At 45.8% G+C, this 25,321-nt stretch overlaps 1 protein-coding gene across 8 annotated transcripts in view; it reads right to left on the reverse strand.

The window, feature by feature from the left end:
- The window catches only part of nfixa (nuclear factor I/Xa), a 113,357-nt gene that overhangs the window by 84,917 nt on the left and 3,119 nt on the right, over positions 1-25,321 (reverse strand). For 5 of the 8 annotated variants that reach the window (XM_084686102.1, XM_084686095.1, XM_084686099.1 and 2 more), the window contains exons 1-2: positions 20,081-20,174; positions 12,737-12,820 (exon numbers count right to left, since the gene is read on the reverse strand). In XM_084686102.1, the coding sequence (XP_084542228.1) occupies positions 12,737-12,820; positions 20,081-20,083 (87 nt within the window). In that variant the 5' untranslated portion in view covers positions 20,084-20,174. Of the gene's footprint in view, positions 1-8,458; positions 8,642-12,736; positions 12,821-20,080; positions 20,175-20,825; positions 21,004-25,321 lie in introns of those variants that run through there. The other 3 variants (XM_084686096.1, XM_084686101.1, XM_084686097.1) reach the window with 3 other exon arrangements.

Consider the following 25,321-nt stretch of genomic DNA (forward strand, 5'->3'; position numbering starts at 1 on the left):
GGTGGGGTGTGCGTGCGTGTGTGTGTGTGTGTGTGTGTGTGTGTGTGTGTGGGAGGGGTTCCTAGGATGTTGCATGTGCGTTGAGGATTCAGGCCGGCGATCCAACCCAAACCGAGCCAGGACGGCGCCCGCTGCCATGACGAATCGCGGCTCCAGCTGGGTCTGTTTGCGGTGAGAGGCGTCTCCGCATCTGTGCGCCCTTCACCTCCGCCGCGCGCGCGCTGGCTAGCGAACGCCCCTCGGCGCATAGCGTGTCCGCCTCCGCACACATGGACATTGTCAAGCGGCCGCTACACGCAATGACATCATAATCATCCTCCTCGTCATGGTGACGGGAGCTGAGCGGGCCTCGCCGTGTCCGTTTATAATGAGCATTGCTATCGGGGCCTCGCTGAAGAGGCTGCGAGGACTGCGGGAAAAGAATGCTTCTCCCTTCCTATTGAGACCACACTGTGGATGTTTGGATGAGTGATGAAGCGATCTGGATTCCAATAAAGCTGTTGCCGACCGCCATCTTGACGCGCGACCTCGACATCCCGATCCAATGAGATTGCGCCCCCCCCCCCCCCCGTGAGCCCCGCCCTTGAGCGTCGCCGATGGGAGGCCTGAACTTGTACAAAGACAACCTATCTCTCTCTCCCGTCATCTCCCTCTCTTTCCTGCTCTTCATTCATCTCTCTTTCTTTCTCTCTCTCTCTCTCTCTCTCTCTCTCTCTCTTTCTCTCTCTCTCTGTCTGTACACAAAATAGGCCCGCGGCGTCACAGCGCCGTGAAACAAAGGCTGGTCTATCTAACCTGTCGGGCCTTGATTACTCTGGAAGGGCAACTGACGCGTTGGGCTAACACGAAAAGCCTGTTTCGCTCGCTACCCCCCTGGGGGGCCACAGCGCTCCTGTTTCGTTTCGCTGCAGCCACGAGGGAGCCTCCGTACCGGAACGATTCACTCGCCGCTGTGTTACTGCCGGGGGCCCGCGTCTCCCAAACATCGCAGGGAAATATTCACCAATTCACTTTGATTTCCATTTTTGATTTATGGGCGGGTGGGCGGGCGGGTGGGGGAGAATAATGGGGCTTTCGGTGTGTTGCAAGAGAGAGCAGGAGTCTGCTAAAGAGAGAGGATCTGCTGTGGCTGTGGTGAAGGAGCGCTGTTGGTCATGGCGTCGTAAAGGGGGCTGGACTGCAAACTGGGCGCAAAGGGCCCTCACTCTCTCTCTCTATCTCACTCCATCTCTCACTCTCTCTCTCACTCTCTCTCTCTCTTTCGGGGTGGTCTCTCTTTCTGTGAGACTGTGTAGTGCGCACGCACTCGCCAACTCTCGCTCATATGCGCGCAGACACGCACCCAAACACTCCAATCTTTCTCACACACACACGCCCAAACGCAATCTCTCACTCTCTCTCACACACACGTGCTTGCACACGCACACACACACACAACCTCCCTCCTGACAGGCCTCCCTACCCTGTGCGCGTGCTCCCAGCTGCAACGCCAGCCTAAGGTTCACCTGAGGTAAAGATATGGTATATTACGCAATGGCTTATAGATTTTTCCAGCATTGGCCCTGGTCCAGAGCCCTCCTCCAGATGCGAGCAGAGCAGCAAACTTTGTTCCATGGAGACTCACTCTGACTGACTGACTGACTGACTAGATGGCTGTCTGGCAGGTGGACTGACTGACAGGTTGACTGACTGGACACTGCTAACTGCACAGGGCTTACATACTACATAAGGGTTTAGAGAGAGGCTGTGTGTGTGCGGGCACTTATGTTCCTACGCAGCTGCAAACCAAACCTATTGTGATACTACACATACTGCTACTGTGGGCTACTGGGGTGTTCAGACGGGTGAGAAGTGTGTATGTGTGTGTAGGTGTGTGTGAGGGTGGTGGTGGTGGGGGGGGGGGGGGGGGGGGGTCTCTATATCGGTCCGTGTCTGTCTGACGTGCCGGCAGCATTACATGCTCCTGTCAACACCTTCTATGCGAAACCTTCCACTGACAGTCACACACATAAAAGTCTGCCGGGGCAGAAAATAAATGACCTTTGGTGCTGTGTCAACAGAGTGCCCCACACCAATTGATCCTGTTGACCCGAGATCTCCAGCTTTAGTCGCGGGGGGGCCGACCCTCTTTGGCTTCACCGGGGGGGGGGGAGTGGGGGTCCGTGTGGTCGTAAACGGGGATCCGACGGAGAGGGGGGACTGGTTCCCGGTGAACGTCTCGGCCCGGCCCCCCGGGGGGGGGGGGGGGCCCGCGCTCGAGGTCGCCCCTCCACTTTTAATTGGCCCTTGATGCTCGACGCTAGGGGCCGCATCCTCTCATTAACTATATCCATACGGCATGTGAGCTGTGTATGAATGCGTGCATGTGTAAAATCCTCTTTTGAGCGACTCCAAAGTAACTAAGAGCTTTAATTTCACGCTACGCTGCATTGTCCCATTCACTGGGTTCGCCCCGCGAAGAAGAAAGAGAGAGGGAGAGACAACCAAAAAAAGAGAGAAAAAGCCGTTCGAAAGAACGGAAAACGCACAAGCGGCCGAAGGGGGGTGAGAGTGGGGGGGGGGGTGGGAGAGAAAAAACAAAAACAACACCAGCTCATCCTTGAGCAGGGTAGATGGCTCAGATCCTCCCCCCCCCCCCCCCCCCCACACACACACACACACCCCTTCACAGACTGCTACAGATTCTAAAAGAAGCAAGACGAGGAGGATGAGCACTTGGAGGAAGGGTGAGGCCGCCCCCCTTCTCCGTTCTTTACCGCTCTCCTCTCGTCCGTCGCGCTCCCCTCCGCCTACCCTCCTCTTCTCCCTCGGTCCAATCCATCCTCGCCGTGTAATTACGGTGGGGGGGGGGGAAGGGGGTAACTCTACGAGCAACGACATATTCAGCCAGCTCACCGACTCCCCTTGGTGACGGTGGGGTAAACTGAACCGAAGTTATTCGAGCGCTGAAACCACAAACGTTGTGCTTCTAATGGGCTGGGTAGGGCTGACCGTGGTCTAAACCTAAAATGCCAACAACAACAAGAAATCCTGTTCTGTTTCTATTAGCCTGTGTAACTGAGGAGGACAATGGTGTTGAGTCCAAATTGCTGTTTGCCTTTATCGCTGTTGGAACACGCTGAAACGATTATGGTGTTACCCCCCCCCCCCCCCCCCCGCCTCTCACCGCAGACCCGGATCTTCATGTCTGTCTATCTATCTATAACATGCGTGTGTGTGTTTTCGCCCATTTTCGGGTGTGTGTGTGTTTGTGTGTCACGGTAGCCACAGCGGTATCGTAGACCACCACAGGACTGCTGTGGGGGTTGCCTGCTACCACTGGCCACATCGCAGCCAAACCCTAATCCACGCTAGGGGGTGGGGTGATTTGCGCGCACACACACACACACACACACCTAGTATGCGTATACGGTAGACACACATAGGCACACGCACAGGCCCTCCCTCCCTCACGCACACCAACACACAAGCTTGTACACACATGAGACAAGCTACCTATTATCTTACACTGCCCCACTAAAGCATGATAAATCCATTTTCCACGGGCGGTCAGGAAGACTGCACAGATAAGAGAGAAGCAAAGGGGTCTGGATTGAACTCATCTCTCTAAGACGTGTGTGTGTCTGTGTGTGTGTGTGTCATTCAGGAGAGGAGAGCCACCAGGGCCTTATTTGCCGGGCGAAACAGAAAAGCAGAGAATGGGTTCTCTGGTTTTCTCCGGCCTGGCAGTCAAGTACATGTATCGCCACCGCAGGTGTGCACGCACGCGCGAATACGTTGATGCCACACGGCGATGTACCGTATGACATGGCTCAAAAGCCACACCGTGATGCACACATATCATAATGCTATTTTATGACCTCAAGTTGCACACACACACACACACACACACAGACCCTCCCCCCCAACACACACACACACACGCAGGCTTGCTCAGTCCCAGCCCTCTGATGCCCCCTGCATCAGAGGCCTAGCAAGTCCCACCAGCCTCCAGCCTAAGGTGTCCTTATTCCCGTCAGCTTGCAGCTAGGCCAATGGGATGAATAAGTAAAGAGAACACAATGTACCCCTGGGCATCTGTCTGCCAGTCTGGCACTGCCACAGGGCATTCCACCCCCCCCCCCTCCCCCCTCCCCTTACCACCCCACCCCCCCCCCCCCCTTCACCACACCAAACCCTATGCCTATTCTCATCCACCCAACCACAAACTCCCCTAAGTTGGCCTGCTGTGTGTGTGTGTGTGTGTGTGCCTGGGGGTGGAAAGTGACCTTCGAGCCGGAGTGGCCCGGTGTGTTACCGGATCGGGTACAGCACACCTCGGCTTACACCAGCGTCACGCCGTCATCGTCCCCATCCGGTCCTGGTGTAACCAAACCCGGGCCCTGACGTAGACCGTCCGCACCAATCCAGACCTCAGCAGCCGCCAACAACTAAGGCCTGTGTGCATCTGTGGTCGTTCTGGTTAAGAATGACTCAGAGGAACTCAAACCAATCTGTTTGTTGATGATTTACCGCTTATTGATTTGTTTATTCACGTTTTTGAATGGTTGGTTTGTTGGATTGAGGGGAAAGGGTTATGGGTTATTGAGGAAAGGGTTGAGTGCAAACACTGATTGATCGGGGGTGAGCTCACTGCACGCCTGTATTTTGTGCTCTAAATTGCACAGATATTAAAGGAGTAAGATTGTAGGACATTCTTATTACTCTCAACTTCATGACATACAGTATTTCAATTTGCCAAAGCTCTCATATTCTTGGTAAACTAGGTTATATTTACAACAGTCTGCTTTCAACTAGACTGTGACGCGAGCATGTGCCAAATCCGACTGAGTGAATTTCAAGTATTCGTTTGATCTTCGAATCAAGCCGTTTGGGAATAATTTGACATTACGTATCATTTAAAATGAGCGTCTAAACTGATATGGAGTCGGTAAAGTCTTACTTATATATGCGTTGCCGAAAAAGTACAAAGTTGGCAGAGAAAGCAAAGGCATATATAGGAGCTTTGTGAAAAACCAATCGAAGTCCAAATCTAATTTGGAGGAACACAAGGAGGCTGCAATATATAGTGGCGCATACACTGAACAAAAGTTTTAATTAAAGACCGCTAGTCTACTCGACCTTCAAACTACATTAAAACTTTATGCAAATGAGTGTATGCCCCACAGATGTAACACACTGTCATTAATACTTCAGAACTTCCCAGTGCCACTTTACAAAATACACTAATTTGGCTGTCCATACTGTGCGTCCATTACGCACGATGCCCAAGGCCCCTCACCTACCCGTTCCCTTTCCAGCAAAGCTTTTATCGCTATTAATAATGTATCAGCGATTGTTTACATTGTAACCAGCGTGAATGCACCCCCGTGGATTTTAATTATTAACTACATGGTCCAAATCGACGACTATTGAAAAAGGATATCCACACAAAATGGTCGATTCCGGTGGAACGCGAGCATAATTCCCGCGGGGCTCTCTCTCTCTCTCTCTCTCTCTCTCTCTCTCTCTCTCTCTCTCTCTCTCTCTCTCTCTCTCTCTCTCTCTCTCTCTCTCACACACACACACACACACACACAAAACTGCACACCGGAAAACCAAGGTAAATTAACTATTCCGTGGAGATGTCAAGACAACATAGCGTGTCTCCGAAATAGGCGCAGTACCATGATCATTGATCCAAGTGAAACATGCAAATTGATTTTAAACCAACTTTAATGCAAACTAGGATGTCGGTATAGTGACCACACCAGTCTAAACCAGGTCGACTGTATGCATTAACGTGGCACAATAAAACTATCAACTGAATTGGAGTCAATAAGAAAATGAATCAATTAGTCTAAAATACATCAGATGCAGGGATCATGGATCAGCTAACAGAAGCTTAACAAGATCAATATGTATCGCGCATATGTGCAGCATGCACGCGCCGCTAGTGAATGACGATCTGTTGCCAATTAATTTTAATTAATGGAAAGAAAGGGAAACTCGAGGCAGACCTCGACTTCATAGCCTACCACACTAGGACATATGGTTACAGCAAATATGCATTTAACAGTTATTTAGAAGCAAATCGATGGTTATAATTGTATTAGTAGCCTATAAAGTAGGGCTGTAAGATAAAAACTATTTAAAGTAATAATAAAATGAAAATAGACGTCACAAGTGACTATAGTGTCTAGTTACCTGTACAGTATAGCCTTGTAGGTATTAATATTATTTAAGCCTATAGGCTACCTAATGCAACGGAGTTTTATAATGTGTAAAACTGTAGGCTATTGGACCCACAGACCATGCATGTCAGCTGTTTCTTTAGAAAAAATGTTTTACAAATGTCACTAAAAGTCTGCAAAAGAAAGTCACGAAAACATTAAAACCCTACCCTACATTTACACATAGGCTACGTGGCCAACACTACGCAAGGCTTGTAAGGCCATAGTTTGTCTCTTGAATAAACTTTTGGGAAAAAATAAGTGATTTCAGAATAAATAGATGTGTGAAATGTTGTCATTTTCTACATCAGACTGTAACTATAGAAACTGGTGCACGTCTTTGTGACCTGATAGCACAAGGAAGAGCCCATATTTCACAGAACCTATGATTTTGATACAAGAGTTAGGCAGGTAGCCCAACAGGACCAAAACATATGAACTTGTCTCACACGAAACTAATAGTGCTATAAATCGAATTGTTTATTAACTTGGCAACGTAACCTATGGCTACATTTCAAATTGAGAAGCCGGCCCTGGGTCTTTAAGTCTAAAAACAAATTAACTAAAAAGCAGAGCATGATTTGTAAACTATACATGCAGACATAAGAAGACTAGGCTATAGGCTACATTTAATAACCGGTTTTGACTACGAGACAAACAGCAGTGCTTCCAAATGCACGCCCGTGTCAAACCTCTTGCCGCTCCGTGGACGCTCTGTTTTCCCTGTACCAGTTAACTCCACGAAGGCTGTATATTCAACAAAACGTATTTAACAATGAAATCAAGCTTCGCATACATTTGAATACAATTTAAACTGCTGTATATACAAGCTTTATAGCGCATGTAGGCCTATCGCCTACAAGAAAAAATTGCATTCATGCTCTTTGACCTTTTTTAAGAAGGCTAAAATAATTCAAACTTTTACCATTTAAGCTACACAAAACAAAACACAAATTAAACTATTACACAATGTGAAACAAGACAGTACAGTGACTTTTAAAGTCTGCAGCTAACTTTAAAACGGAGTCCATAGGCAATATCTGTCTCCGTGTAGGCCCATTGCAAGCGGTTATTTACCGCAGGTGGGCTTTAGTGTACATATGGTTCTCCAGCAGAAATAATGTAGCCTATTTAATCTAAATGAAAAAGGCTAACTGTGGAAACCTTATTCGTTTGACTGGACATCAAATTAAAAAACAACTACGCTCCTGCGTTTTCACGTGAAGTCAACTGTTTCCATATTCTTGAAATGGTTTAAAAACAAACAAGGCTTTCTTTACGAGGGTCATACATCATAAAATGACTAATTTGACTAAATTGGACTCATCAAATAATGTAAGAATGTTAGATGTTAAAATGAACAAAAAAAGCCTATTAGAACTCTGTTAAATATATTCATTTCAAACCTTAACATTGGCATATAAAACAACCTGCATTTCAAACTTTCAAATCAAAGAAAATGCTAGAACTTGGTGCTTAATTACATAAAGCATTGCTGACATTATATTTAGGCTACTTTATTTGTAATCCAACATACTTTGCGGTTTTCTGTTAGGCTACTGTAGAAAATGACTGATTTCCAGGCTGAGTGATGCAACACACGTCCAACTGTTAGAAATAAATGCACTATGAAAGGAATTCATCAAATCTAAAAAAACTATATTAAACTACACGGGAATTGTTCTGAATATGGCCATGGTGGCTTACAGCCTGTTGCCCGGTCACAGCTGTCGTGTGGGTTGTATGACGGCAACTCTTGACAGCAGCACACCTCCATAACAGCCACCGCTATCGCTACAAAGTTCGACAAATCCATAATTTCTTCGATCAAACTATCCGGAACGCAACCAGTTACTGCAAGTCCTATTCCTAGTTCATGCTAAGCGGTGACATTTTGCTTAAAATATGTCGATGTTTCTGTGCGACATATGTCCAACTACCCAGCCCAATCCCTCTCCTGAGTTCTTCTCCCCTCCTTTTTATATAAAATAGATTTGGGAGAAGCGCCATTTTCTCTCAAACCATGTGCAATGAAACGCACAAGAAAGCCTGTTGGATAAGTGCCATCAAAGAAACGGGAGACTGGTAGAGAAAAGGAAGCAAAACACTATCAGAAAAGAGCGTATAGCTAAAAAGGTCCTAAACACTGTAATTGACAAGCCGCACGGGACAACGACAACATTATAACAGGAGTCCTCCAGCGGGGAAAAGTGGAGGCAGTATAGCAAAGAAAGGCATACATTTACCTGTGTCAAGCAGTAAGGGGAGTACATTGTTATTTTAGAGAAAAAAAATTGAGATCTTAATATAGTTGGTTGGAAGTTCGCTGTGGTGCTGCATTGCAATCGTTCGCCGTCCCCCTCGCGCTCACTCCATGCTGCAGCCAGTAACCCCGCCTCGAGAGCTGAAAGTGAAAGCTTACACAAACTTTGGGGAAAAGTTTGCGCTCTCTCACCCACTCCCTCCCTCCCTCGCTCTCTCTCCCTCTCTCTTTCTGTGGCTCCCTCTCCCACATATCTATCGCCACTTGAATGACAAAATATCAACTCTGAAAATGGGACTGTGCTGTAGCCTAATAAACTATTGAGCAACCAAGTTCATGTTTGTTCGGAATTGTCTTCACATAACAGCGCCCGGATCGTGGCAAAAATGTGTAATCCATGCCAAGTGGAATCATTTTAAAGTTGACACTAGACATTTCACTTGTTGATAAATTTAGGTTGACTAAATTACAGGGAAGATTGTTAGAGCCCTCATTCATCGCCATCCATTACCCAATCGTAGTGTGTATGTGTGTTAGTGAGTGTGCGAATAACAGACACTGAGCTACACCACAATGTCACAAAAATCCACCACAATGCCCCAATTTATAATCCCACTTAACCACCGATTTCAGGATAAAAAGGGGTCAAAGTATTATTCACTACTTGCAGTTTGCCCACTTAATGTTTCCAGGCACCACAACATTGGCATCCGTCTTATACAAGTGTCTCAGACAAGTTGTCAAAAACGATTTCATCATGTTGTATCATATCACAACTAATAACATGCACAGTAACTTTTTTGGCAGGCTAAAATTCTATTCTATTTCAAATTCAAAAGAATAATTCCTCAGTGTTTAGGCCTGAATAGGACATCATTTGACAGGTTATGTAATGTTTTTTTAGAGTGTTTTTTTGTCCTCAACTTCTCCCTGCTCATCCGGTTTGTCTAATCGTTCTCATATATGCAAAGAGTTTTCTAGAAATGACAGTATAATGTACACTCCCATGATTTTGCCCTTGAGGTAAGATAAAGTGCTACAGTATGCATGTTTTTGGCTGTGTGTGTATGTGCATGTGTGTGTGCGTGTGCATCAGGGGTGATTCTAGGATCAGACCTTTAGGACTGCTCAGCCCCCAATGAGAATGTGACATGAATACAGTGCCTTGCAAAAGTGCTAAACCCCCTTGCTAATAAATCCCAAATTCCACAGGATAAAAATTAATTCATTTAGGTATTATTATGCAAAATATTGAATGAATGAATGAAAAAAACTAAGGATTGCCCTTTCTTCATGAACTACCAGAATCAAATGATAATAAACGAGAATATTTTTTTCTTCTTTTTTTTTTTTTTTTTGGGGGGAGGGGGGGGTATTGAGATGAAATTTAGTGCTTAAGCACCCCTAAAAAGGGTCTAAAATCGCCACTGGTGTGCATGCATGCATGTATGTGCATGTGTGCGTGTGTATGTGTGTGTCTATGTGTGTGTGTGTGTGTGTGTATGTGTGTGTCTATGTGTGTGTGTGTGCATGTGTGTGTGTATGTGTGTGTCTATGTGTGTGTGTGTGTATGTGTGTCTATGTGTGTGTGTGTGCATGTGTGTGTATGTGTGTGTCTATGTGTGTGTGTGTGTGTGTGTGTGTGTATGTGTGTCTATGTGTGTGTGTGTGCATGTGTGTGTATGTGTGTGTCTATGTGTGTGTGTGTATGTGTGTCTATGTGTGTGTGTGTGCATGTGTGTGTGCACATAGAAAGGGAGGTTAGTTAGGCAGGGTTAGGGTTATGGGGGTGAAGTCACACTGGAGCGCGAACGCCAAGTACTTTAGGGATGCTGGGTAGTTGGAGCCATACAGCTTTACGAGACCTCAGCTTCAACCCCTGTACATACACACACACACACACACGCATGCACACAAACACGTTCCATCATGTGTTCCCTCATACAGTATAATATGCGTTCATGAGCATACTAACAAGCATACACACACTCATTATCTCGCACAAATGGGTAAGAAAAGAAAGGGAGGGAAGGAGGAAGGCAAGAGGGAGTAAAAAGTGCGGGAAAATAGAAGAGGATTGATTGGTTGATTTTGGAGGTACTCCCTTCCCTGCATCCCATGTTCTCTCCTCCTCTTCATTCTTCTCCCTCGCTTTCCCTTCCTAACCACACCCCACGGCACAGGCCCAAAACCTCTAGTCTTTGTGCTCTCTCTCTCTCTCTCTCTCTCTCTCTCTCTCTCTCTCTCTCTCTCTCTCTCTCTCTCTCTCTCTCTCTCTCCCTCTCTCTCTCTCTCTCTCTCTTTCTTTATATACATTTTCTGTTCCTCTTACTGTAAGCATTCTTTCACTCTCTTTCCCCACTCTATATCACTTTATACCAAGTGTTCTCTTCCTCTTAGTCTCCCTCTCTTTTTCTCTCTTTCTCGATATTGTTACATTTTTTTCCCTCTCGGTCTCTCGTCTCACTTATGCTCTCGTTTTGATTACTCTCTCCCTCTCTCTCTCTCTCCTACCCTCCCTGGCTCTGTATCACTTTGTCTCTCTGTCTCTAAACTCTTTGGCGGTCTCCGTCTGGCTCCAGCAGTGTTGCCAGAGCTGCAAGGTCCATCTCAGTATTCCACGCAGGTCCTTGGCTATTAAAAAGCAACTCCCTCAAACCGCACACACACTATGCACCCCCAAAAACTCTCTAGAAACTGATTTACTCGTTGGAACAAATTCTTTCCTGGCCCCCAACCCCCCCCCCCCCCCACACACACACACACACACAAAAAAACTTGCCCCCAAAACAGATTTCTTCTCATTGCAACAATTCCTGCTCCACCCTCCCTCCCATCCAACCCACCCAACCCACCCACCAACCCACCCACCCACCCACCAACCCCCATCACCACCACCAAAGCCTACCGCTACTTTTAGTGGTTTCTCCGGCTAAGTCGGTCATAAAAAAAGCACATGTGAAAAGCATGCGCCGCCGGGGCTATAGTTGGAGCTTGCGGTTTGCCCTCCCTGACACGCTGCGGCGCTGGGCTTGGTACGATGGCCTGTGGGCAGGAGCCGTTAAATATTGAACAGGGATGTAGCACACTGATACCACCATCGTTAGCATGCTAAACGTGTGAGACAGGTGGCCCCGGCTCCGCTTCAAAACAAAAAAAGAGAGCTAGAGAGAGAGAGAGAGAGAGAGAGAGAGAGAGAGAGAGAGAGAGAGAGAGAGAGAGAGAAATGTGCAACTGAGGCAATTTTGTTTTAATAAAAAAACAGAAAAAACGACAAGAGAGAAATCCAAAAAACGTTTAAGCGCCGGTGGTGCGTGCGTTTGCGTGAATGGTCTGCTTGCGCGGTGAAGAATTGGTTGCAGAGCGGCTGGATACTGGAAACCTGTATATGGGGGTCTGAGAGAAAACCATCAGACTTTTTTGTTTTACGAGACTCGAGTTCTGTGTGGTTCGGCCCAGTCCCGGGGGTTTGGCCAGTGAATGCTGGGCCTCTCTGGTGTTGTGGTCGTGTGACGTCACCCGGCCGTGGTTACAAATGTTTGGGAGGGATGTGATAGTGAGAGAAACGGAACAATTTCCCAACAGGCACGTTACTCCTAAGCCGTAGATCAAGTCTTACCTTACATCACTTTATTGTAATCTTAATATCCCTAGTGTTTCTTCTTCATGTTATACTATGTCCCCTTTCTCACCCAGAGGGTACAAGTCCTGTCCGTGAAGAAAGCTCAGGAGAATAAATATATGACATAATTTACAAGAACTGCCTTTTGTATTCAGCAGCCTGCTTCTCTGTTGCAGCTGTTGTTCCTTATCTCTTTATTGTCTCTGATCTCTCTGACCTTCATGCCGCGAAGAGACTTTGCTTTGTCTTTGATCTATTCATCGTTCTTGAGTCCTATTTCTTGTCTGGTGTTGCTCTCTCTCTGCACTGGGTTGACTGATATGAATGCGTATAAACTCCAGAGCCTCGACTGAAGCGACCCATGGAGAGACACAAACTGAGGGGACGCTGGGTACAAAGGACCCCTACGAGTACCTGGTTGTGTGGTGAGGCAGACGTATGGGGAAGCGCAGAGAGGAACAACCGACAGTAGAGATCAAATCAACAACGATGGGTTTGGCGTGTGTCAAAAAACGCGCGTGTGTCGATGTGTGCGTTCAGATGTGTGTGTGCGTGAAGGTATGCGGCCGTGTGTGTTTTAAGTACGTGCATGTGTGTGTGTGTTTTAGTGTGTGTGTCTAGACGTGTGTGTAAACATACCCGGTAGGTGTCAGACACCAGGAAACACTCGGGCATCCCTGGACCTCTGGAGGGATCTTCGTTCACCAGGTAGGTATCAGTGGCCTGGAACACAACAATGACAACAACCCTCTTTAGTCACCCTCCCAGACTCGTCGCAGATTAAGGCTGTTTGTGAAGTTGCGCTAAAGAATTAGTGAGTCGAATCATAGCAAAGTGGTTGTCTTAAAGGATACCTGAGGAAAACAAGCTCATATGATCCGGATTTGACCCTCTCAAAGCCCATTTCAAGTAGACGTTCACTTTTTGTGATGAACTTTTGCCCAAATGACATCATCTCATTGCCGATTATCTGTGATATCTTTCAGGTTTAGAGCTAACCTCACTGCTGCTAGTGTTTCCAGATCCTTCCACGTGAGCCCATCCTGAGAAACCATCCTTCACCTCACCCCCCCCCGCCCCGACAATCCCCCTACACCTGGTTTCATATCCGCCCTGAAGATCTCCCTGTTCTGGAGGACGTATCAACAACTCAGCTTCATCCACACATCTCCTGACTGGGATAGCGTGGAACTGCAGTGTGTGTGAGTGTGTGTGTGTGGGTGTGTGAGTGTGAGTGTATGTGTGTGGGTGTGTGAGTGTGTGTGTGTGGGTGTAAGAGTGTGTGTGTGTGATTGTGTGTGTATTCAGCAGGGTTCATCTGCATTCTGAGGCAGGCGGTCGGGTAGGCTAGCGAGGGCCCTGGCAGGGCCCCGGAGCTGTGAAATGGGCTCTCCCTCCCTCCCCAACCCCCCAGTTCTACCGTTGATTGGATCAGCCTAACCCACTCCACTGAGCTGACTGGAGCCCAAATCCCACAGCCGCACCGCCGCTTCTGTGAAATCCTATTTCATTTCACAACTTTCACGGATAGAGAGAGGCGGCGGCCCGCTCGGTGCCAACCCCGAAACCCCACAGCGAATTTCATCTTGTGGAGACGAAAAAAAAAACCTACCTGGTGTGTGTGTGGACTCGTTAAACGCACTTTGGAGATTTTCGACTACACACACACAAATCAACATATAATCGTTAACATACACAGTTTGACATACCTATGGATGCCCTTACACGCAAACACATTTGTGCTGCACACAGACACCCACCAACGTACGCACACACACACACGTGCATGCCACTTGCGCCGACACAAACCCCTATAATAAGAGCCAGACGTTGGCAGACCACACAGCCCCGAGTTGTGGTGAAAACAAAGGCTATTCATATCCCTCGCAATGAGAGGTCTGTACAACTAGCTCTCTCTCCCTTTCTCTCTCTCTCTCTCTCTCTCTCTCTCTCTCTCTCTCTCTCTCTCTCTCTCCCTGTCTCTCTCTCTCTTTCTCCCCCCTCTCTCTCTCTCTCTCTCTCTCTCTCTATCTATCTCTCTCCCCCATCTCTCTCTCTCTTTCCCCCTCCTTCTCTCTCTCTCTCTCTCTCACCCTCTCTTTCTCTCTCTCTCTGTCACCCTCTCTCTCTCTCTCTCTCTCTCTCTCTCTCTCTCTCTCTCTCTCTCTCTCTCTCTCTCCCTTTCTCCCTCCCGCTTTTTATTACGGATAATCTGCGCCCGCAAACATTCTTTTTTCCGGCGATTGTGCGATTCCTAATCATCTTTATTAGCATATAAACATGTAATTTTTCTTTTTTTTTTACGGCGAGGCCCTGCTTTTCTTTTCTTTTCGATCTTTTTCCCCGCGCCATGTGGGCACACTGCTCTCATTGTTGAGATACGGGCTGCCTGAGCGGGGCACGGTGGGGCCGGGAGGGAGCGGAGGCCCGCTGATAAGACAGCAAGGCATGATGGGATAGGGGAGTCTGCCAGGCCACATGTGTGTTAGATAGCGCGTCCGCGTGTGATTGGCCGGTGGTCCTGATGGCCCGGATCCACGGCACCTGTGTTGGGGTGGGAGGGGGGGTGGTGGGATTGGGGGGGTGGGAGGGGGGGGGGGTTGGGGGGGTTGGGGGGTTGGGGGGGGGGAGCCGCGGTGTTCGCAGCAGTTCCCGGCCCACAATGCACCAGGTGCACTTGGACCTCTGCGATTGGGCGTCCTGGGGCAGAGACAGTGTCAGGTGCACGAGGGCTCTTCCGATTGGCTGTTTCTCTGCCCAAAAAGCTACGGGTGCACACAGGGGCTGGTCGCATTGGCTGCTGCCTCATTGACTGGTGAGAGTCTGAGTGGATGTGCCACTGGGACACAATGGCTGGGCGAGAGTGAGGGTGTGTGTCTGTGCCCACAGACAGACACCCAGAGGCAGCCAAGACAGAGCCATATCAGCCAACAGAAAGACAAAGTCCCAACAAAGCACCTCGATAGAACGCGAGCTGCAGCATACTCCGCCATTGTCAACACCGTGAACCTACATCTGATATAGGACCTGCAGGCAAGGAGCTAACACATGCAAATATGGCTCAATTATCTCAAGAACCCATGACCTAAATTCCACAGGAAATACAAAAAAAAACTGGAAAAACTAAACACAAACATGGCGACCCTTTTTTATTCACAGGTGGAGCAGACTCCAATGTGTACCTGTCTGCGAGGGCCACTACAGAAACACTGACTCCCTTTGTACCCAGAACTCTACCACCCTCTCCAAAACAGAAAAGCAAAACCCGTGGCCCTTATGCTTTCCTGGAACACTGTATGAATTATTTGATGTACTATACAGGGGCGTCGTTAGACCCTTTTTACTGGGGCACGTGCCCCAGTATACATCTGCTGTGCGCCAGTAAAATCTAAAGTTTGAGCTTTAACAATTTAGTTTATTAGTCAGTGCATTCGTTAAGATTGATAATCCCGGAAAAAATAAACGCAGTATCCCGATCGACGCTTGTAAAATTGAAGCAGTTTAACCGAAAACACAAACTGATATACCCGCAGAATTCCATGTTGCGCTCTTCTGAGCTTGCCAAATAGCCACTGCAGCAAGCACAGAAGTCCAGGTGTCGGCACACAAGTCAGAATTGAGGTCGGCTAAGAAAACATGACAAAACGAAAACAAGTTTCTAAATGATAGGCCTACCGATCATTTACCTTATTTGGACTAAAACGTAAAAAAACGTTTAAAAAAAACGTTAATTACACAACGCTCAAAAAACAGTATTTGCGCTCAAATGAATGCGGAAAACGTTTTGGCGCTCGCATTAACGATTGATGTCCCTGCCAAAGCTGATATCAAACTTGAGTCCCTGAACTCTTGTATAGTCGGTTAAGCAAGGGGAGTTTCTATAGCCTAGTAGTGCATTGTGCGCGGCAAGCTTGAAAGAAAAAAAAGGGATATGAATAGGGGCCTGTGCCCCAGTAGAGTTTTATGTCTAACAACGCCTCTGGTACTATATATATAGAGCATATGCCCGGTCCATATGGTAGGCCCAGAGCAAAAAATCTCAAAGCCCCCTTAATTAACATTTTAGAGGGAAGATTCCGAGGCGCAGGATTGAGTCAGTGACCTATTTGGAGTCCATCACCACCCAATGCAAATGTGTTAATTGAGACAGATTTTTCACCAAATAATATGCCGGGCTGCATGTTGGAGGGGTTTTTGTGTGTGTGTGTGTGTGTGTGTGTGTGGTCACCATCTGACAGGGAACTGGGTATAGGATTATTATATGGAAGCTCCCGGAAACTGACATCCGGCTACCGCAAAACTGACAAAGAGTGGGATTCTCTCGCTCGTTCTCTCGCACCCTTTCCCTCCTTTTGTGAGTATACGTTGTCGACCATATGGCCAAATTCTTCGGAGGTGAGATCTCCAAAAACCTGCTCGCTCGCTCGCGCACGCACACACCTCGGTAGGAAGCTTGCATACGAAAGGGCCTGATGGTGGATTTGGTTCTCAGATGGCTCCATTTTAAACCATATGAATGGCACCGTATCAATGATCACACATATACATAGCGTACACACACAAACTCACGCGCAGACGCGCGCGGCACAAGGCACGCACACATTTTCATCGGCACATACACGCACGCGTTACCTTTGCGCACATGGACGCCCCACCACACCTGGAAGTTTGTTGCCCCTTCTCCGGAACCAGGTCTTCTGGAAGGCCAACAATTGTCACCGCTTGTGACACCGCTGTCAGCCTCTCTTAAACAAAGCGCAATTATTATCAGCGCTATTGTTTTTATTTACCGTCACAATTTGGTGGCCGGGACTTCAACTCACTGCCAAGTGAAGAGAGGGGGGAAACGAACGGGGAGGTGGTGGTGGTAGGGGGTGGGGGGGGGAACAGGCAAGCCAACCTGCGTGAGATGGCAGCAGCATCAAAGACGCTGGGGCCCGGAAAAAAATACACACACGCGCGCACACACACACACACACAAAAATAAAACGTTGCGTTCGGGCGGTGAGTGAGGGAGGGCTGTATGAAAGGCAGAAATGTCCGCCGTGTGAGTCCCTGCCAGGGCCACCTCAGGGAGAGATGTTGGAAAAATGTGATTTTTCACACTGGCATCTCAGGGGGGGGGGGGGTTGAGGGGGGCAGAGAGAGGGAAAGAGAAAGAAAAGAGATTGGGAAGAGGGGGGGGGGGGGGGCAAAGGGGGTGAGATACTGCTAAGCGAGGGAGGTGGGGGGAGGAATGGATATGATGGTGTTTGTAGTTAGGTGGTGGTTGTGGGTGGGGTGCTAATTATTTCAGTACACTTCTGTGTTTTTAACATTAGTTCTTCCAGGGGTCAAAAGTGGAGCCAAGATGCAGTGCTGAATATTGTTTTCTTCAGCTTAATTGCACGTTGGTTTACAGAGCAGTAAACTGTGAGATTTGGACAGTATGAAGGATCTGCACCTACAGTGCTGGTAGAGCCCTATGTGTGGATAGGCCACTGGTTGATTGAATTCAGATGATTTCAGCAAACACTGTTGTAAGTGTTTGTGTGTGTATGCGTGTGTGTGTTTTCTACTAAAAGAAAGTAGCAGGCCATGTGGTATGAGTAAAAGTATAAGCGACTTGTTAAAGACGTGGGTAGCAGACAATATGTAACTGACAGCATATTGTCCAAAAGAAAGAAAGACCAAAAAAAGGGAGAAAAAAAAGAAAGCATAAAATCCCTTCGCTCCCAAACTAACCACAGCGTGAACAAGTCGGTGCAGAGCTGCAGGAGTTAGTGAGTGAGTCACGCCCCGAAGATGCACCCAACCTGGCGCCGTGTCAACAGCACATCCTGCCAGACAGGCTAGGCCGACCAGCGAGCCTCTCTGCGCTACGCTACACTGTAGCATTCGGGGTAAGACGCACTTCCAGTGACAGTGTTTGGCCGTAACCCGACGCCGCACCAGCCCTCTGCTTCTGCATGTCCCGCTCATTCAGAGACAACTTAATAGCAAAACCACACACTGCTCCGGGAGCCCACTGTAGCGACTAAGTGCGCTTAACAATGAGGTTTCTCCTAGTACAATCGGGCCCTTTGTGTCTGACAAGGGCTGATCCTGGAGAGATTTCTGCGGTTATGGTTTTAGTGCATAAGAATTACTCCACAAAGACGACGGGCCGGCGTTACATTACAAAACATATGACTCAATAGGGCGTAATGTGTTGAGGTGGGGTGAGGACGGATCAACCTCTCTGTCTCTCACCCCAAAAAACTTTCTGTCTTTAAAGTGGCGTATTGAAACAATATAATTTGTTGCTGATGACGATTATGGAGGCTCACCAACATCAACTGACAATTGGCTTTTATTGGATTGACACGAGACTGCTCAAGGTTGCCAATAATAACCACAGTGCATTGACGCATTCAAGGAATCAGACGAAATAAGTTTCTCAGAAGAAATAAATGTTTGCTAAATGTCTAGTAAATCACAGTTTAATTAGTTAATGAATGATACTGAATTTCTTATAAGCTTTTGTAGTGACAAAGTTGTCATTGTCTGAAATAGCTTGATGTGTGTGTGTGAGAGAGAGAAAGAGAGAGAGAAATAAAAAAAATAGTTTGCAGCCTTTGTGTGTGTGTGCAGGTGCGTGGCAGACGTGTGTCAGCCTAAAGAAACATCCCCTGCTCGCGTTGTGGCCAACTCACATCCACACTATTAAAAAGACCAGGAGTAGGTGTGCCTACTTGGATTCTTGCATACTAGCGAAGGCCTAAATGAGTGCATAGCCTACTTTACAAGTACACTTAGATGTGTGCATATAGAGGATCATTTGCAGGAGAGTGGTCTCAGAATGCCATGCAACAGGCAGGTGACCAGACATGTGACATATGGAAACATATAGGCCTACATCAAAAAAGAACGTTAACATATAAGCCTACAGAGACTATAGAATAACATGTTTTTTTTCCCACATCATTATTTGTCAGTTGTCAACATTAATCAGCAAGTGTGTGTTACAGTTGGTGTGTTTATACCGTATGAGGCCTATACGTGACCTACAGCCTCTTTACACTATATACTGAATATCCGCTTGCACCTACCCCTTCTTCCTCGCTACAGTATATGAAGTGTCATCAACTACGCAATCCAAGTACCCATTGATAAATAAAAAAAACCCTGTCGGCCTCACACAGAGGAGAAAAATTTGAAATTATGAGGAGAGTGAAAGAGCAAACGATATAACGGTTTTAGCACACCAAAGGCCTAAACCACCCGGACAGTCCCATCCCCAGCCTGTCAAACGGCTTTGCTGTAACGATAAAACATGCTGTCGTCGCATATGCAATTCCGTTTGATGTGAGCAGTAGAGAGACTACCCTCCACTTTGTCAAGCTTTTACATCCCCGCTTCGGCGTTTGCTCTCAATGCTTTTGTAACAATATAAGTGCAAATAAAAGGGACATTTCTTTACAGCAATTTACAAAAAATATACATTTGACTATAATACAATACTAGTCTGCTAAAATGTGCTTAGGGAATGATACGATTACTAATAATAGAGCTTGATATAAATACGCTGTGTAGGCTATGAATGCATTGAGAACTATTAATTAGCCTGCAGAAAAGTGGAAACTCCCTGTACACAGGTGGTCCTGCTGTAGCATACGTTGGAGTGATGCACTCCAAATGCCACCGATGAATACATGTCTTGTACAAACACACACTTAGCCAAAATAATTTAACCTCAAAAACGGATCAATAATACACAAATAGTCAACATACGCACAGGTAATGTATGTGATTAATAGACCCTTATCACATCCTTCTCATCTTGCCTCTATATCAGAAGTGAGTGTCTATCAATTATGTCTGCAAATCCCTTTGTTAAATAGTATAAATAAGAACAGATACGTCTAGATAGCATTTAATTTGTAGATATAATGTCGAAGCTATAACGCTACACCATAAAGATGTCTTAGCCTAAGTGGAATTATTGAATTACATAGCACGTACCATTATAGCGCAGGGAAAATTGCCAACACTCTCAATGCCCCATTTTGCTTTAAAAGTTCAGCTTCCAAAAAGTGAGAGAGGGAGCGAGGGCGAGAGAGGGTGACTCGGTTTCTTCACTACTACCGGAAACAAAAAAAGACCTTTAAACAAGTCGGCCTGCGGCCCAGAAACCCGTCTTTCAAAAGTGAACCCTCACAAGAAGAAAAAGTGGAAAGGGAGGAACGAAGACCCTCGGTTTCTCGTCGTTAGTCGGTGTGGTTTGCTTCACTTTCCGCACAACCTGCATCCATTCCCAGCATGCGTTGGCCTAAGAAGTTCGGGAGACGATTGCGTAAATGTCCCGGTGCGTCCTTTAACGCAGTGTTAGCGAAGTTCTCCCAACAAAAGACTGAGACCCGAGCAGTCAAAGTGTCAATGAAATACCATGGACGGAGGTAAGCTTGAAAGTAAGTTGTTTATATTTCTGTTCCGTTTTATAACAGCTCCCGTTCTCCGACTGTGATAGTCCAAACGAATATCAGTCCTCTCTCTCCTTCTCCGTGCTCGTTCTGTTTTACCCTGTCACTCTCTCTCCCCCTTGATCCACATGCAATCGGGGACACCCCTGGTCCCTCGCCGCCTCCTCCTCAAAGCAGATGAGATGAAAGACAAGCTTGCCTTCGTCTTCAAATCATAATTGCTTTACCGATATACCAGAATGCCTACACAGTCACCGACAAGTAGCACGTTATCGATATACGCTCACCAGAGTGCTGTCGAAGCCTGCATGTGCTCGCGTACAATGAAGGTTCTCCTGACGATTGGTTTTCAATACTGACACGATGACGTGCTATTCCCCAATATCAGCAACAAAAGAAGGTTAATGCCCTTTTTAAAAATGGAATAAGAATGAGCACAGTTGTTTACTGCATAGCGTCGAGGCCGGAGATTCAGCCGGTTGCGATCGGGGAAGCGTCGCGTTGGTGAATTATTAATAATGCGAGCGGTTCGCAGTCTGTCGCGCTCAGAGCGAGTGGCCAGGGTAGCAGCTGGGGGTTTAGGAGCATTAGTCGGGCTCGGGCTAAATCACGGGCGGCGGGGATTATTGCTGCACTGGCTTGTATACCGGCTGCGGACGGGAGGAAGGGAGAGAGTAGTCAGGGATAGAGGGCATGTGTATAGGCCTAGGCCTGATTGGTCAAGTCAGGAGTTTAACTTGATCTTGAATTAGCTTTAGAGAAACAGTATTTGTTACATACCCCATTTTCAATGGAAAGAGTCGGCCGATAACGTTCAAATAATGACAGAGAATGCACTTTTATCTTATTTTAACAGCCTAAAGGCTATAGTCCACTTGGAAGGGTGCAGGCATTAGCCAGTGTCAGGTGTAGGCCGGTAGGCCTGCGATCAGGAGACCTTCCACTCCCTCAAATCATTACATGCGAGAAAAATAGCCCAAACAGCTCTCATTTAGACACAGTAAAGACTTTTTGGACCACTGACATTACCAATATGGAGGCCTTATGGGGAAATACAATAATAAAAAGCTTAACAAAATGATTATAGGCCTACGCACACATTTGGGTTTGACTCTATAGGCCTATGTTTGAAAGTCAGGGTGTTAAAGTTATCCATGTCACAAACATACACATAAAGCAACAGAAAGTACTTAATTAATCATTTCACACTGAACCGCCTTGTCAAGTAAACACACACACATCCACTGGATCTCAACAACACTGCTTGGACTCAAGTTTTATGTTTGTTTGTTGTTGTGCATGTTTTCTCTCCTTTCTGATGTCAATTCAGTCAAAAACCTAAATGACATTCCACAAGCATCAGGAGTAACATAACGACATATGAATTATTTAATATTGACCTCCTCAACGCATTTGGCATCGTCTATTATTGATGCATAATGAAATTATGAATTAAGTTATTATTTCAACATAATTTAAATAATTCAATTGAACACGATAGATAAGTGAAAGGGGAGTGGGTGTGTGTGGGGGTGGTGGCAAGTCAAGTCTGTCACGCAGTTGTCTGTCTTTGCGTTGCAAAGTTCAAAGTTCTGATTAGCTGAGATCCGTTTCTTTAAAAACAGGCCACACGTTACGAGGTCAAGCCCATTTCACAGAACTGTGGCCACGGAACATTTAGCATAAAGCCTCGGGATAAATAATTTTCAAGTAGCTTTTTTGTGTCCCTTATGATACCGTTAGTACAATAATTTCAACATAATCATTCACAACAGTGTAGCAACTATTTAGATGTAGGCCAAGCTAAAAAGGCATGTCAAAACCACGAGGGTTTCATGATTCAAGATGAAGTCATAATGAGACGATTGAAGGAAAATACAAAAGCCTGACTACAGCAAGTTGCTGATATCAACAATAAAATAACCAAAATGCAAACTTAATAGCCAACTTTGCAAAACAGGCAACCTTTCACATTCGCTAATCAAATAATTGACCTTTTTTGTGTGTCTCGGTAAAAAATATTTCATTAACGGAATGTCTGCTGGACAATAATTTATTTTGAATAAAATCTAAAAATCAAAACTGTTTTCAACTTAATCACGTTTGGGCATGTTATTCGTTGTTATATTGGTTGATAAAAAATCTTCAACTTGATCATATTTGATCTTGGCCTATAATTCTGACAACTTGCTTCTTTTCAGGAGCAGATATTGCAGTCTCTTCGTTGGACTAATATTTCAAATTTAAAAACCCAGACCAAACATTTTCCTTCTGTCCCCCCCCCCCCCCCCCACCCTGTTTAAATAGCATTCCACCTATCACCAAGTTTTTGTCGTGAACAACAATAACCTGTGATCAGCAGCCTACCTTGTGTTTTCATGGATATAGCCACATTTCTGATTTTTTGCATTTGGTCTATGAGGCTCACAATTAAATATCCATGAATCATAATTGTACTCTAGGCAATATTACATTAACTCACAGATTCAAAGTGAAAATAGTTGATCTATTTTAATCATGTCGTTTTAGTGACCCTTACAAAAGTTTACATCTGATTGAAATTGGTATCTGGTCTTAAAAATTTCACAGTATGCCTAATACTTAATATAATTCAACAGAGGCTTTACTCAATGTGATGAGAATCTTTCAAAATACTAAGCAACACAATGGCGCTTTAATGCCTACCAAAATTAAGTCTCATAGTTCAATACACCATTTCATGATGACATTTAATTTTCATAATGGTCTCATGAATGAAATAGTGTTTGAAACAAACGAAATAATTATGGAATTAACGAATTGATCAATTATACATATCCTATGGTGATTCCACCAATGGAGGCCTCCCTGTGAATGACAATGCAAACTAAGAAAATACGACCAAAATATTGTTTATATTTGGTTTTAAAAACTAAGTAAGATTAAATAAATGCAGTTCATATTTGCTGCTATTAAAGATACGAACCGGAACTAACTAATCTACAGTGTCCACTGTACAGAGGCAGAGACTGGGACACAAGAAACTTTAGATCTGGACGAGAGAGACGGTGAACGTCACCTAGTCGAATAAAATATTACTCAGTAAGGGATTATGTTAGCCAAATTCGTACTTGACCCGTTTTTGATGAATTGAATGTATTGCTGGAAATATCAAAAGAATCGTTGACTTTGACAAAGCAATTAGTAAAAGCACAAACGTGGCAAACTATTACAATTTCAATATTTGGGTAGACTAGTAGTGATAACAGTATATTTGATCCCAGTGACCAATTTAGGTCACGGAGTGCAATACAAAGCTAGGCAACGACTAAGAAGGCTTGTCAATGTTTGGGTGCGGTAGAAAAAAAGCATGTGAAATTTCCGCACGCGTTTTAGAAGTGCACTTGAAGTCTAATGTGTTATTTTTATTTTTTATGTGGTGTTGCATGACATTGAACCACATTTTAGTGCTATTAAATATAGAGAATAATAGGTTATAGTGTGTAGTCCCTCAAACCATGAATATTACCTTGAATGACTTAAGTAACTTGGAAGCCATTGGCCCATATAGCCTAATAGTTTGTTTACAATTTCAAATCCAAACATGTTTTTATGTTGGATGCAGTATAGGCCAACGTGCAAAATAAAATTATAGATAGCCGCTTAATGTAGGTGTCCTGCTTTAACTATCAGAAAGTACAATCGTGAGCACCCCCACACGCCTGAGAAAATATTGTCGAGAGGTTCGTTTTCACTTGGGAAAAGAACGTGGGACGAAAACTTTCTCTTAAAAATCGAAATAATACTTTCCAGAGTCAAAAAAACAAACAGTTGAACTTTTGTTGGCGCGCGTAATAGGCCTACGGCCTAATTGTGTTCACACGGCGCAGACCGAGAAGAGACCTTCCACGCATCAATTAGGAGAAGCTTTGGGCTAATGAACGCTTAGCGCTGCGAGGTCTTACAGACCACAGCCCCGCTTAACGACCCCTTTAAACGGGACCGCAACGGCTCTGATACCACGCTGTTTAAAGACCAACCATTATGTGGGCAATGAGTTCTTAAAACTTCACTGTGAGCGGGTCTTAACGTGCAGGGATCAGGGAGGAGCGCTCAGGCCTGTATAAAGGGTTGGGGTTTAAAATGTGCTCTCTCTACAATGTTATGGAAAAATGATGCTGGAAAATGAGTTAGAGAAAATAATAAGGGCTATATGAGGTCAGAATGCAAGTCAATGTCCCCTTAGATTTGGGCATATAGGGCAGTTATTCATTATGAGAAAGTATAGCCAATGTTTGAGGAATTGACTTGACAATGAAATTTGACAGGGAGGGAAACTGAGAACTGCTTCAAGACCTTTATTTCCAAACCATGACTGGATTCTTCTGTGTAAATATCATGGACGAGGGCAAGCCCTTGGTGGCATGAATCAGTTTGGGCCAGCACTGGGTCTCCAAAATGAGGTAAATGTAAAGTGAATGACAGAAAATGACAATAAATAGACTTCTTGGGAAACAACAACTACCCCCCAAAAAACAGATCACTCTGTGAACAGAAATCCTGTCAACAAGCTTGCCTGATTTTAACGGACAAGCAGTCAAAACCTCGGGCCTACGCCCAGAGCAGGGCACGGTTTACATTCAGAAATGGTGAAAAAACACCTCATGGCCAAAAGAAAGAAAGAAAAAAGAACTCAATCTTTTTCAAATTCAGACCGTGGCCTGGTGTTGGGCTCTGTGTTTTCTCCCCGTCTAATTGAAATGGCCCAGGCACAGCTCTCTGTGAGAGAAGTGCAATATCCCGG

This window comes from Hypomesus nipponensis, chromosome 21 (assembly GCF_054491055.1).
Source record: "Hypomesus nipponensis isolate SF chromosome 21, ASM5449105v1, whole genome shotgun sequence".
Taxonomy (NCBI): Eukaryota; Metazoa; Chordata; class Actinopteri; order Osmeriformes; family Osmeridae; genus Hypomesus; species Hypomesus nipponensis.